At 36.7% G+C, this 16,058-nt stretch overlaps 1 protein-coding gene across 1 annotated transcript; it reads left to right on the plus strand.

The window, feature by feature from the left end:
* Nucleotides 1-11,831: 11,831 nt before the first annotated feature.
* On the plus strand, nt 11,832-14,358 carry LOC140838343 (probable pectinesterase/pectinesterase inhibitor 51). The gene is made up of 2 exons (XM_073204567.1): nt 11,832-13,196; nt 13,482-14,358. Exons 1-2 carry the CDS (start codon nt 12,122-12,124, stop codon nt 14,168-14,170), a joined length of 1,764 nt encoding a protein of 587 aa, XP_073060668.1. The 5' UTR covers nt 11,832-12,121; the 3' UTR covers nt 14,171-14,358.
* The last annotated feature ends 1,700 nt before the right edge of the window (nt 14,359-16,058 follow it).

Genomic DNA, 16,058 nt, shown 5'->3' on the forward strand with positions numbered 1-16,058 from the left:
TCAAATTTTGAAAGGCCTGCTCGCAATTGTCATCCCAGCCGAATTTCTGTGCTTTCCTCAGAACTTGAAAGAAAGGATAGCTACGGTGTGCAGATCGGGAAATGAAGCGTGATAAGGCTGCAATTTTCCCTGTCAGTTTTTGCACATCTCGAACCGACTGAGGAGAGGGCATATCCATGATGGCCCTGATTTTTTCTGGGTTGACTTCGATTCCTCGATCCGTGACCATGAACCCCAAGAATTTGCCACTCTTAACCCCAAACACACATTTGGCCGGGTTAAGTTTTATCCTATACTGCTTCAAAGTGGCGAAGGTTTCGATCAGATCATCGATGAAATGGGCGACTTCTCGGGTTTTAATCAAAATGTCATCCACATATACTTCAATATTTCGGCCTATCTGTTTTTGAAAGACAAGATTCATCAGTCGTTGATATGTAGCCCCTGCATTTTTTAGTCCAAAAGGCATTACAACATAGCAGAAAGTTCCCCCAGACGTGACGAAACTAGCTTTGTCTTGATCTTCTGTAGCTAAAGGGATCTGATGATATCCCTGATATGCATCCAAAAAACTCAAGATTTCACACCCAGAAGTGGAATCGACTAGCTGATCAATCCGAGGGAGTGGGTAACAATCCTTCGGGCAAGCTTTATTCAGATCTCTGAAATCTACGCACATTCTCCATTTCCCAGCAGACTTTGGGACGAGAACTACATTCGATAGCCAAGAAGGGAAATGGACTTCCCTAATTTGTCCAGCCCTCAGCAATGCTTCGACCTGTTTTTCAATTATTTTATCTTTCTCCGGGCCGAAATGTCGCTTTTTTTGCTTAATTGGCCGGGACCCTGGGAGGATATTTAGTCTATGCTCGGCCACTTGGGGCGAGATCCCGGTCAGTTCCTGCTGAGACCAAGCAAAGATATCGGCATTAGTTTTTAAACATTGCAAGAGTTTTACTCGGGTGGTGGCGCAGATGTCCCGAGCTATCCGGATAGTCTTTCCCGATTCGATCTCCACCGATTCTTGCTCTTCTTCCGTCACAAAGTGTACTTCCCCTTCCCGGGCTTCCTCCTGGTGTTCTTTCCCCTTCCCTTCCCTTCTTGCCTTCTTCTGATCAATTCGGACTGTTTCTCCATAACATCTTCGAGAAGAGGGCTGGTCGCCCTTGACTTCTCCGACCTGTCCTTTCACTGGGAATTTGATCTTTTGGTGGTACGTCGAGGCCACTGCTCTCATTTCATTCATGGCTGGTCTCCCTATGATGACATTATATGAAGATGGGGCGTCCACCACTGTGAAAGTAGTTATGACAGTTTTTCTCAAGTCTCCAGTGCCCAGAGTCAGGGGTAGAGCAATTTCCCTTTCTGGATATACGGCGTGCCCAGCGAACCCGAACAGGGCGGTTTCCACAGTTTCCAGCTGGTATTCATGCAGATCCATTTGGATGAGGGCATCTTTGAAAATAACATTGACAGAGCTCCCATTATCCACGAAAATTCTTAACACGTCATAGTTGGCGATGCGGGCCTGAATGACCAGCGCATCATTGTGAGGTAAACTCACTCCTTGGAGATCTTCTGGTCCAAAGCTTATAATCGGCTCGTCTCTTCTTTTATTATCAACTTCTAGACACTCCCTCCTACCCCTTGCCTTCCTTGCCCGATTAGAGTCGCCATCAGTAGCTCCCCCTGAAATCATTTTGATTACTCCTCGACTCGGAGAAGGATCCTCTCCTCCCACTGGCTTGATTCTCTCTTCCCGGGTACTCGTTTCTCCTCCTCGTCTTCCACTTGAAGTGCTCATCGTTCTTTGGGGAATATTCAGCGATGAACGTCTGGACAACCAGGGTGGTTGTTTAGATCGTTCTCGTGGTGGGTGAGGCGCGGACACGGGACGTCTATTAGCATTTCTTCCTAGGACTCGGCACTGATTAGTGTCGTGAGCACAATTTTTATGAAGGGTACAGTACCTTTTTTGTTCTGGCTTGGAGATTCTGACCTCTGAACGGGGAGGAAGGACTTCATTCGACCTGCACTCTTGAATCTCTCTGTCCCGAGCCATCTTTAAAGGCACATGGGGGAAGTGACCCCCACCACTTTTCTTAGGAGCTCTTTCTTCAGTTTTGTAAGTCCGATCTCCTCTTGCTCTTTTCAAGGCCTCTCTTTTCTGGTTTTGCGCTTCTTCCATATTGATGTATTTCTCCGCTCGTGACAGGAGATCCTAAAAATTTTCAGGCAGTTTTTTGGTTAAGGATCGGAAGAAATCCCCTTCCCATAACCCTTGCATAAATGCGGTGGTTTTTGTCTCAGGTGCACAGGTCGGCACATCAAGGGCCACCCGATTGAATCTTTTGAGATAAGCCCTCAGGGTTTCATCTTGCCTTTGCTTTACTTCGAATAAACTGAAGGCGGTCTTTTTGTACTTTTTACTGCTGCTAAATTGATGCAAGAACACTTTTTGAAAATCTTCAAAGCAACAGATGCTTTGTGGCGCCAACCCTTCAAACCATCTCTGTGCAGAATCGACCAGAGTGGTAAGAAATACTTTACATTTGATTGGGTCTTCATAGCAGTGCAACATGGCCATATTTTCGAAACGCGCCAGGTGTTCCTCAGGGTCAGAGCTTCCATCATAATCTTTTATTTTTGCCGACTTGAAATGCCCGGGAAGTGGTTCCCGGACGATGATGTCAGAGAATGGGCAGCCTTTGATTACGAAAATACCGCCCTTGGAGACAGCCTGCCCTTCCAATGCTTTCACTTTTTTTCTTAATTCTTCCAATTCTCCAGCGATAGTGGGGGATTTAGAACCTGCGCTTTCCCTTTCTTCTTCCCTTCTCTCTTCCTCTTGTGCTTGCTTACGCTGCTGTTCATGCTGACTGGCCTGGTGAGAAGCAGCCTTTTTGGCGTTAGCCATGTTGACAGCATCGGTTATGATTTTCTTCAATTCTTCGGGAGTCAAATGAATGGTGGGTTGAGGATCATTAGGGGGAGGACCACCTGCGCCAGAGAGACGTGTATTGTTTTCCTCTGGGGCTCGAGAGGCGTCTTGGTTTGCTCTCCTAGTAGGAGCCATATCCACGTCTTAGGACTCAGATTTCCCACAGACGGCGCCAATGATGCCACCTGGGTCGAACAGTGGAGTCGGGTCGGTAACTCTACCAGGTAAGCTATCAAGAATACGGGAAGAAATATGAGCTAAGACGGCGGACTGGGAAGAAGATTCTTCGTTGACCTTTGAAAGATCTGCCAATAAGAAAAACAACCACGTGAATGGGCGCCGGAGGGGGTCCCCGGCGTGGCCACTCCGATGCTTAAGTCAGCAGGGTACTCAAACAAGAAACCAATGTAGCCAAGTGATGGCTGTGATATTGGTGTGCAATAAATGAGTGTGTTAAATGTTCATTAATATCTGAATGAAGGAATAAATGCAAAACCTGGTATTTATAGTGGAGGAAATAATGATGACCTCGTTTTTTGGGACGTGCGCATTAAATATACTAGGGCGGCTGATTATACCCTATTGTTCTGACATGTCAAATCATGTATTGGTCATATCCCATCTGTCCAGTCACTCATTAATGTTAACAGGTCGGCCGCGTGTATTTCAACATCATTAAATGCCTCCCTCGCTTCGAGATGTCAGAAGAGAAGTTATACCAGAACTCTGGTGCTATGTCCTGAATCAACCACTCGAGAGATGGGCTGTCCTGACCCGGGCATCGCTCATGGGCCTGACCCATGACCCTAGCATTCCCGGGATCAACTGCCCGGGACATATTGGGGTATCAATAGATAATGAGGTATTAAGATTTTCGTGTATGAGGATGTACACGGGTGTTAAAAAATCTTATTCGAAAGAATTTAAATTTAAGAAATTCAATTATATGTGGTGATAAGATATTTGGATATAGTATGTATATTCTATCATCCAACGAGTATGAAAATGTTGATGAAATTCATGAATCACCCATAAAAATGAAGATGAATATATATAATAAATAAATATAAGAACGAAAGATAAAGAATCCTACCAAGTGTCATCTCTAATCATAGTCAAATATACTTAAAGGTTTTTAAAATTTTCTTAAATATAAACAAATTTACGTGGCAAAAACTTGTGTGAGACGGTCTCACAGGTATTATTTGTGAGACGGATCTCTTATTTGGGTCACCCATAAAAAAGTATCACTTTTTATGCTAAGAGTATTACTTTTTATTGTGAATATGGGTAGGGTTGACCCGTCTCACAGATTATAATCCGTGAGACGGTCTCACATGAGACTCACTCAATTTACGTCTAATGATGTCACGGTTTATTTTCCCGATATACTTTTGAATTATTTTTTGAACAAATACTTTTGAATTTTGATACATTTTAATTAGATTTATTTCTAATTTTTTACTCCATGAACGTACAATAAGGTGTTGTTATCTTTACTTAATTTGATAATTACATATGACAACTCATATTTTAAAAAAAAAAACAAACAAACAAATTGAAAACCATTTTTGTACGGCAAAAACTTGTGTGAGACGGTCTCACGGGTCATATTTTGTGAGACGGATCTTTATTTGGATAATCCATGAAAAAGTACTACTTTTTATGCGAAGTGTATTACTTTTTATTGTGAATATGGGCGGGGTTGACCCGTCTCACAGATTGAGATCCGTGAGACGGTCTCACATGAGACCTACTCTTTTTGTACGTATATAAATATTATCCCTTGATGTGTTCTTCAGAAAAAATCTCCATATATTTTTCTGAACAATTCTCTAACTAATTTTTAGAGTACTTCTCAAATTTACTCATCTATTGTAATATTAATTATATAATATATACCACAATATAAAATACTTTTAAATTTTAAAATATATAAATCAAGTATTAAAAAAATTAAATAACATGATATGATAGCATTAATCTGATAAATTTTTATATTCTACGCACCCGCGCGCGCATAGATATATTGTTGTGAGTACTATAGCTTCTAATATTTATTTTCAGAACCACATGTATCTGCATCCAATTTTGCAACTTACAGCAATATGTATTTCACAGATTAACAATAGAACAAGATATAAAATAACAGCTGCATATTAGTCAATGGTGTTTCAAACACTGAACCAAACATAACCAAATTATAAAATAAAACCAAACCGCATGATTTGGATCGATTTTCAGGCAATTACAGTTTGGATTTGTTTTCATGTGAACACGGTTTGGATAAAAATAAACCAAACCAAATCTAATATTATATTAATATATAAAAAATCATGTACTAAATTCGTTTGTTTAATATCATTTTTCTCAGATATATATTCATTCGATTTTTAATTTCTATTCAATTTATTAGTGAGATTTGTAACAATCCAATTGCATTAATTAAGAAAGTACTTATTGATGATTTTAACCAAAATAAATGTAATTACAAGCCGAAAATTTTAGGTTTTTTTATAAGTTGCAAAGTTGAATAACATGAATAAGTATATATATTTTAATATATAGTTTTTACTATTAACAATTATAGTTCACGATCAAATAAAATTTTCATTCAACTTCTATCAAGTATCAATTGTTATTTTCCAAATTATAATATTTCATGCATTAATTCACATTGAAAACTTCAAAATTAAAATTAGTCATCCAAACTAAGGTAAACGGAAATTCATGGTTTGGGTTGGGTTGGGTTGGGTTGATTATAAAAATTTCATAGTTTAGTTTGAAATTTTCTAGAGCTGATAAAATATGTACATTAATTTTTTTATAAAATATAATATATCTTAAAATAATAATGCTGAAAATACACCTTGGCTTGCCAGTTCTTGACTGGTTGGGGTTGCTTTTCACCTTCAATCACTTTTCACCTCCAATCGAAAAAAGCCTTGCTCATGATCATCGTAAATGCTGAAAGCAAGCACATGATGCACTCTCATATATACCAGATCAGTTACCTATATTTATGTATACACTTGCACACCCTCGCCCCGCTAACGCCTATCAACCAATATATGAATATCCACACACACACACACATATGTATGTATGTAAGTATGTATGTAAGAAGCGAAGATTTTAGAGTACAATAAAATTTATGTAGTTAAATCCAATCCAGTGGAAAGAAAATTTTGTTACTTCTTTTAGTTTTGAGTAAAGGGTTTGACGGTCACAGATCTTCTGATTCTGTAATGATATGATTTGCTGTTGAATGTATGTTTTTATATATCATCATGTAATTATAACGCTTTGGAACAGTAGTGTTTTATGTTGAAATCCAAGAAAATTGATCAAAATCCATATTATGTATAAGATACTTATAACAGATATTACGCGTTACAATGTATTTGGCAAAAATGAATATATAATACAAATCGTCATAATATGATAGACAAACATGAGTCACACTCAAATTTTTGATGTATTTTTTTTATTTAATGTGATTATCGAGGAAAATACTTATGGCTATAGCAGATGGAATGGTTTCAAACCCTTGATGTAATTATTGAGGAATCTACTTAATTAGGGTTAGAACAGATGGAAGGATATTCACCACCTAACCCACTGCCATTATTGTTACCTCCAAACAAGTACGAGGATGCTCCGCCTACGGTGTTTAGCGCCACCAAGTCGAGTACTGCTGATGACGTGGCGATGGCGGCTTCTGTGCACGGTGGCTGGTGTTGGTGGTTTTGACCTCCAAGGATTCGGATTTGCCGTTTCAAGAACTTGACGTATTTTGCAGCTTCGTCTAGCATCGAAGCAGTGTCCATTGTCATCCCACCAGGCACAAGCCTCTGCAAGATTCTCATCTTTTCACTGATCCTCTCACGGCGATGTCTTGCAGCGACGCTTTGAGGGGCGTTGCTGAATCTTACGTTACGCCTTTTAGGCTTGCGGATGGTGGCTGGATCTATGTCCTCCACAGGTTGCATCGCAGCTACCTTGAACATCATTTCTTTCATGGATCCTAGCTCTTCTTCTGGATCTTCTTCTTCTTCTTGGTTTTCTCCGTGCTCAAAATTCGTCCCTTGGAGTAATTTGGACGAAGCTGCTAGTAAATGACCTGATGAAGAATTATTTGAGGGTTCTTGAAGGTTATGATGAATCAGTGGATGATTAGGGCACTGGGTGAGATCAAAAGGGTGATGAAGAATATGGTTTTCCATTGTAATTGGGTTGTATGGATCCCAAATATTACCGTCTGTGAACTCATCGTGATGGCTGAAATCCATAAAACTGAATGATACGTTTAAGTTTGTATAAACTAATTATGGTATTTGTCCAGACAAGATATGAGATTTGTAATGAATCTTCGGAAATAATTATTGATGCCGAGAAAGAAATTAAGGAAGTGGTTTATCAAGTAATCAACCTTCGAGCACCAGCTCATTAGGTTTTCCGCAATTTTTGGAAGCTTTACTTAAAGCATTAATTAACAAAGCTTGTTAGTTTAATTGTGACGTGTGAGAGGAAAATGTATTTTTTTAAAAAAATATTATTATTATTATTATTAATGTTGTTTTTGGATAGGGTTATTTAATTTCATAACTTTAAATTAGAGTCCTTATACAAACAATTGTAATATACTTTTAAAAAATAGTTGATAATATTGGTGTTATTTGGAATCCAGTCTTAAATCATTTTTCAACTTAAATCTACGTACCCAAATCAAATTATGAAACTATACAATAAGCTCCCTTCAACAATAGATCATACATGGTGTGAATCAGAATGTGCCACAATTAATATAGAGTAGGTCTCTTGTGAGACAGTCTCACGAATCTTTATCTGTGAAACAGGTCAACCCTACTGATATTCAAAATAAAAAGTAATATTCTTAACATAAAAAATAATAGAGTGGGTCTCATATGAGACGGGTCAACCCTACTCATATTCACTATAAAAAGTAATACTCTTAGCATAAAAAGTAATACTTTTTCATGAGTGACCCAAATAAGAGATCCGTCTCACAAATACGACCCGTGAGATCGTCTCACACAAGTTTTTGCCAAAATAATATGTTTTTTATGAATAACCCAAATAAGATATATGTCTCACAAAATACGACCCATGATACCATCTTACACAAGTTTTTGGCATTAATGTATGAGAGCGACGAGAGAGACTCGTGTTAAATAGGACAAAATTAATGTTAAATACACGAGATTAACCTCTTCATTTTGTGAACAGAACTATCTAATCCCAACGCTATTGCAATAATCTTATGTTGTTATTTACAAGGACATTGCATATTTGGAATTAGGTTTACATGTATTACCTCCATCCACATCAAACTGTGAAAACCTTTTACGGAAACTTGAAAAGTAGCTAGTCTCGTAAGTTGACATGTTTTGTTTATATGTTTTATAATTGGTCAAAGTCTGATCATAGTGCATTAAGTTAGATTTTTGTTTTGTTTTGGTTATTTTTGGCCGGAAATCATCAAAGTTTATTCGTTGCCAACTTACGTAGAAGTTAAGTGTCCATTAAAATTTCAAAATTGTTATCCTAACTTGACCTATTTTGGCTTCTCGTCATATAACTAGTCAAAGTAATTTAGTTTTCGTGCATCAAATTATATTATTTTCTTATTTTAGTCTTTTTTTAGTGAGAAACCACTTAAACTAATAAAAATTAATTATTTATCATCGGAGTACATTTATATGGCATCGTAATAAATTATTATATTGAAATTGAATAATTATTAAATAATAAATAACAACAAAAAATATTAGATGTGGTACACTCATCGTTAATATTTATGTGAGACCGATGATGTGACACTCACTATTGAATGTTCAATTTTTTATGTTTCATCACATTCAATAGACGAGTAGGTAAGTGTTATTTCATCGATGGACACCTGTGAACATCGATGAAATGATACTCACATATTAGATGTATAATTTCTGGAGTTTGATCCATAGATCATATGGATTTTGAGGTCTCACTCTTGCTATTAAGCCAAAGACTCTTGACCGATGAGATTATTATTTGGATTGAAAAGTGATGTATTTGCTTGTGATTATCGTTATCATCATCATTATTATAATATTTATTGTTTTTATTGTCTTTTTCATTTATTTATTAAAAAAATACATAAAAATCAAACTTTGATAAATTATAACACAGAAAACCAAAATATATATGTCAACATTCGAGACCTACTAAGAAATCCGTATATATAAAATTACTGCACTAAAAGCAGATTCTGACCAATAACATAACGAAATTTGTAATTCCCCTTTTAAGATATGTACTTATCTTATCAACGAGAAATAACATTTTTTCTGTCAAACAAATATGAGTATGGAGCATTATATTTTTCTGCCACGCGACAATAATGTGTCAAGTGCTCCATAAAGTAGATAGCATAAACAATTGGAGAGAATTTACACTTACTTTTAAAAATAAATTTTTACTCTTATTCAATTAAAATGAAACAAACGTAAGGAAATTGATCGATTTTGAAAGGGACAACTCTTCGGGAAAAAAAGTGCACAATTAATCAAAGGGCTAAGCTATCGTCTTTTCAAGACAACTATACATATGATCATACTCCAAAAGTTTTCTCTAGGGTTTATTTTTCCAACCTTTGTACATTTGCTAGCGTTCTTCACGAATCTTTATCTGTGAGACATGTCAACTTTACCGATATTCACAATAAAAAGTAATACTCTTAGTATAAAAAGTAATATTTTTTCATAGATGACCAAAATAAGATATATGTCTCACAAAATACGACCCGTGAGACCGTCTCACATAAGTTTTTACCTTCTAACGAGAACTCTACGAATAAGTATTTATATATCCACTAAGAAGAGTTCTTATAATAATTTATTTTTTATTTATCTAAGCACATAAATTATAGAGAATTATAAAAATAATCACCTACAAACCTTTTGTTGTGAAAAAAATATTAATCCATTTTTTTAGTTATTGATAAAAATAGGTTTAACACAACACTACAAAATATAAATTACACATGGTTTATATATATATACACATATATATATATATATATATACATATATATATATATATATATATATATAATTTTAAATGAAGTTGACACTTGCATGAGTCGCCCATAATCAATCATTTTAGAGCTTGAGCCAGCATATAATGCAAATTATGAACTCAAATAATGCACTGTCACATCTCAAATAAGTCATTAAATCAAAATTAAAAGTTGAACTTTAAATACATACTTATCATCCTAATTTAACATGCGAGTAAACTCAAGTACCTATTACTAAGTAAATTTTCAGAACAAAATCTCGAATTCAAGTTCTTTTAATTTGACTAGCTATTTAATTTTGGACTACTTAATTAGCTAGTCACGATTAAATCTGTGTCTTATTTCATCGAAGCGATGACGAATCACCATATGTGCTTATAGATGATTGAAACCCAATAAAAGTCAACTCAGATGAGTGTTTTCATGATTTTCGTTTTGTAGTGAAAAAAAATAAAATCTAAACTTGGATACAAACGATAATAATGCATCACGCATGGGGTACGCCTGGGATTTGGATGAAATACAGAATAGCATACAACCTCAAAAGCCTGAGAAGTTACGGTACTTTTCCTGGGACATGCATGTAATGACTAATTAATTACATCACCTTTTTTGTTTGGTGTAGTTTGTTTATTTAGCATGGGCGATTGCTAGATCTCTCTATAAATTGATCATATTGATAATAGATATGATATTTAGGTTAACCTATATATACCGGTAAACTCTTACATGAGTGAGAGACCCTTTGACCCAAACGAAAAGATAAAACGAATAATGTACACAAATAAGCAAGGACCCGAGAGGGAGAACAACAAACACCGGCCACCAAAACATACCTGGTAATATTTTAGTGAAGAATATGCACCACGCGATAATCGATCATGCGATGTTATAAGGGAATGTCAATTCACATCACATCACATCAATTGTTGGAGATCCATTTTAATTAATAGAGAAATAATTTTCGATTTGTTTTTTTAATAATATTATTTTAGTATCTTAATATTAAAAAATAAACAGGCTTATATCACAGTGATTACTTTAATTTGCACACGCATTATTTCAATCTAGTAATTTCAGTCCCAAAAAGAAGAAAAAAAAAAATCAAAGTCAGGTAGCTGAATTCAGTAAATAATAAATCCATAGTGAAGTACTGTATGCCGGTAGGGGGGTCGACCCGGGTCCGTTACCAATTTTGATCGAATCCAACAGTCCAATCCATCCATTTCCAATTTCGATCATCAAAAAAGAGAAGAAACCAGCCAGCCCTTTTAGTTTAAAATTTGAATTGGGCTAGTCTTTTTTTGTTCATTTTCAACCCAGAAACGTTGTCAAAGACATACAATACTGTTTTACAGATTACATAACAGATTTTTTCGAATTCTTAAAATATAAATCTCAATGATTCAATATAACCCTCTAGGAAAAACTACAGATATGCAGGTATAACTCAGAAAATCCGATTAATAGTCATATATGTGATTTCTTTATTTAGATAGGATTACTTGTTCATAGTTTACCACTCTGTATTAAGTTGTAAAGTAGGTAACTTAGCGGCGAGGTTTTGAAACCATTTTAGTTTATTTGTGGTCTTTTTACGTTGAGAGCCAATGGCTTAACTTCCCAATTATATGTGTTCAATATTTTCCACCCACCACAAGGGGAACCTAAAAATGTTGCTGTTGCGACTTTTTTATTGTAAGAGTAAAGAGAGATGTTTGTTACAAATTTACGACAAAGTTTCAATTAGATATCTCGTCCGAAACAGCTTGAACTATAAGTCATTGGCCCTCACAGGGAGCTACTCATAGATTTGCACCGCCCCCCACTTTCCCTTTCCATTCTCTCGGTGGCCACTCCTTCCAGCAGACCTTTTTTCCAAACCCGTGACTCCACTTCCAACCAATTCCTTTTTCTAATCGCTACCCTCCAAATCAATCACACCATTTTTTGTTAAATTATATGTCCATTTGCTTCTTACATCAACAAATAATGCCCGTAATCTATTGATAAAGATATCAGTGGATTTATGTGTTTCTTTGATTTGGGACGTTTTTGTCGACATCTTCGTTTATAGAATCTCGGCCTAATTGAAAGCGATGCAGCACCGAAAACCTATAAAATCCCCACCACCACCCATATCAAACCCCGTCAAAAACAGTTCTAGAAAATTTCAGGATTTGAAATTCTTCTTCATTACAATGGCGGCGCTTCTTGCTTTCACAATTCTGATACTCTTTCTATTCTTCTCCCTCTCCTCCGCCCGCCACCACAACCACCACATCCGGAAGCCATCGTCTCCCACGCCTCACGCCGACAGCTCACGATCTGACAATGTAGTTCACGAGGCCTGCAAGGCTTCACGTGATCCCCCAACATGTGAATCCTGGCTGTCCCAGTCAAATAACGTGCCCCCGAATGCCACCATCTCGCAGGTAATCCAATCCGCCATGTGGGTCACCTCGCGATATCTTGAAATAGCTCGAGGCATGGTCCAGAATATCCTGGACGGCTCCTTGGATAACCAGAACCGGTCCAATGCCGCCAAAACGTGTCTGGAGCTGCTGCGTTACTCAGAATACAGGATGAATCTGGCGGGCGAAGCTCTGCCGCGGGGAAAGATAAAGGACGCCCGCGCATGGTTAAGCTCGGCGTTGGTGTACCATTACGACTGCTGGTCGGCGCTCAAGTACGTGAATGACACGTCCTCGGTGGGCAGTACCATGGCGTTCTTCAATTCTTCTCTGATCTTGTCCACCAGCAATGCGCTGGGCATGATGTGGAATTATGATGTTTTCGGCGACAAAATCGGGTCTTGGGCCCCACCCAAGACCGAGCGCGACGGATTCTGGGAACCCGGATCAGATTCATCAGGACCCAAGGTGGCCGGTGGAGTGCCGTCTGATCTCAAGGCGGACGTTACTGTCTGCAAGGACAGCGACGCCTGTGATTACAACTTGGTGCAGGATGCGGTGAATGCAGCCCCGGATAGCGCCGGGTCGGATAAGCGGTTTGTTATATGGATCAAGACCGGGGTTTATGAGGAGACGGTTCGGGTACCATTGGAGAAAAAGAATGTTGTTTTCTTGGGTGATGGCATGGGCAAAACGGTAATTACAGGTTCCATGAACGTGGGCCAGCTAGGGATGTCCACCTACAACTCCGCCACAGTTGGTAAGTCCACCGCTGAAAGCTATATTCTTGCAAAATCTTTCGGAATTTTAAAGTGGAAGCAAGAATATTCATTGCATTTCTGTGTGATATGGTTGATCATGTAGCATTTAATATTTGAGATGGTGGGGGGCATGAATTCATTAGTTGGTGTCTGACATAATGCTCGAATTTTTATTGTGAAACGGGCTTTTGAATTAAAATATGGATCGAGTGAGAAAATTTAAAGAGGGTGTAATTTGTTTTTACTTGATTGGCCGTTCAATAATATGGGAACACACCGAACAGGAGTAGTTGGTGATGGATTCATGGCTACAGGCCTCACAATACAAAATACAGCGGGCCCTGATGCTCATCAAGCAGTAGCTTTCCGATCAGACAGCGATCTGTCCATCCTCGAAAATTGTGAATTCATCGGCAATCAAGACACCCTATACGCTCACTCGCTTCGCCAGTACTACAAATCATGCCGAATCCAAGGCAATGTGGACTTCATATTCGGAAACTCAGCATCGTTCTTCCAAAATTGCTCCATCCTAGTCGCCCCTCGACAACTCAGACCCGAAAAGGGTGAGAACAATGCTGTGACAGCCCATGGAAGAATCGACCCCGCCCAATCGACCGGCTTCGTTTTCCAAAATTGCTTGATCAATGGTACGGATGCATACATGGCTTTGTATCACAGTAAGCCGAGTGTGCACAAGAATTTCCTCGGAAGGCCATGGAAGGAGTATTCGAGGGCGGTTTTTCTTCGATGTACATTAGAGGCTCTTATTAGACCGGATGGGTGGATGCCTTGGAGTGGCGACTTTGCATTGAAAACATTATACTATGGCGAGTTTGCGAATTCGGGGCTCGGATCAGATACGTCTAAACGAGTTTCGTGGAGTAGTCTGATTCCCGCAGAACATGTCGATTCGTACTCGGTTCAAAATTTCATTCAGGGCGACCAGTGGATTCCAACATCTTTTTTATGAACTTGGAATTTAGAAGTAACTAGGCATCGTTAAATGGATTAGTTAACTATGAAGTGTTTTCATGCCCAGTTGAAGTAAAAAGTATGCACATATTGTTTTGATTCACACTCAAACCTCGGATGTCGGATTTATGGAGAAAGTGGAGGAAATATGATACGGGAAATTTTATGCACATATTGTTTCAATCATTTTCTGCTTTATAATATAATAAAATTAATGGTCAAAAACATTTTTTTAAATAGTGAATGTGAATTTAAATTTTTTTAAATCATGGAAAACAATTTGAATTTAGCATTTACATCACCTTTAGTATCTGTTGTTGCACTGCACGAATTCCACTATGTGCATGATGCCAGCTTTGAATTGCAACACCACTCCACTGAATTTTTTTCATTAAAAATTATTTAAAAACACCATAAAATATTTTAATATATTACTTTTTGTGGATGTCTCTTGTGATATGGTCCCACGAATCTTTATTTATGAGACGGGTCAATCCTACCGATATTCACAATAAAAAGTAATACTTTTAGCATAAAAAAGTAATATTTTTTCATGAATGATCCAAATAAGATATCTGTCTCACAAAATATGACACATGTGACCATCTCACACAAATTTTTGTCATTACTTCCCCCTAAAAAATCCATTTTCCATTTCATTATAAAATATCAGATCTATCAAGAGTTGTAATAGAAATAAGGATGTTTAGTTGCTTACTCTATGTTTTCAAATAATTTTTTTAGAAAATAACATGTATATAAAACAACAGTCTGATTATATAAAACATATATAAACAAATTTAATTATTCTTTATGAAAATTTTATTGTTTGATATCGGTCTATGATATAATTTAATATATTTTGTAATGGTATGCTTTTATTTTTTTAATCGTAAAAAAAATCAATCGATTTTTATCGATAAATTAATCAAAATAAAAATTTGATGGTTATAGATAAATCAACATATTAGAATTAATAACGTTTGTATAACAGGTTAAGGTTATTTTGGAGGGGGAAAACAATCAAAATATAAATCAATATATTAGAATGAACGTGTTCTCGTTTTTATTATATATATTTTTTAGAGTATCCTTGTTTAATAATCTCATTTTATAAATAAATAAAAATAAAAGCTTAATTTTGATTTTCATACTGTTATTATATCAATCTACTAAAAAACTAATTTTAATAAATTATTTTTTTATCAAAAAATTCATATAGTACTTGTATTTTATGTTAGTAAGTAATTAAAGAGAAGGTTGTAAAACATTCTCCTTTCTCTGTATTCATGATATATGTCGATCATATTGTCTGCATTGGCTTAGTTCAGTTGGTCAGCAGCAATGAATCTTGGAACAATGACTAGTAATCGAGTCTCGCAAGCGGCAGTGTGGGAGTTAAATTCACTCCAATGAGGGGGAGCTCCTTGTGCACGGCGTAGCATAAAGTCTAGCTATTGTTGGTTGGCTGAGTGACCATGATTTACCTCCTCTCACATTCCTATCGGGCCGAGGGTGAGAGCGCCTAAGGTGCGCAATTTCACCTTTTGGAGCGATATATGTCGATCATATTTAGATTAAAAAATAATATTTTTTTTTACATAAAACTAAATTTTTCATGAATAGGGTCAAATACAATATCTGTTTTACAAAAGACAAAAACTTGTGTGAGACGATCTCACGAGTCGTATTTTGTGAGATATATCTTATTGAGTCATTCATGAAAAAATATTATTTTTTATGCTAAAACTATTATTTTCTATTATGAATATCAATAGATTGATATATCTCATAAATAAAAATTCATGACACTGTCTCACAGATATGCTAGGCATCACATAATAAATAAATTTGGGCCCAATATTGCCTTAATTAGAACGCGCCGA

The sequence above is a fragment of the Primulina eburnea genome, chromosome 8 (genome assembly GCF_022965805.1).
Source record: "Primulina eburnea isolate SZY01 chromosome 8, ASM2296580v1, whole genome shotgun sequence".
NCBI classification, from domain to species: Eukaryota; Viridiplantae; Streptophyta; class Magnoliopsida; order Lamiales; family Gesneriaceae; genus Primulina; species Primulina eburnea.

Coding starts and splice junctions, on each gene's coding strand:
- LOC140838343 (XM_073204567.1), top strand. CDS start 12,122: ATGCAGCACCGAAAACCTATAAAATCCCCACCACCACCCATATCAAAC. Junction 13,197..13,481: donor CTACAACTCCGCCACAGTTG/GTAAGTCCACCG, acceptor CACACCGAACAG/GAGTAGTTGGTGATGGATTC.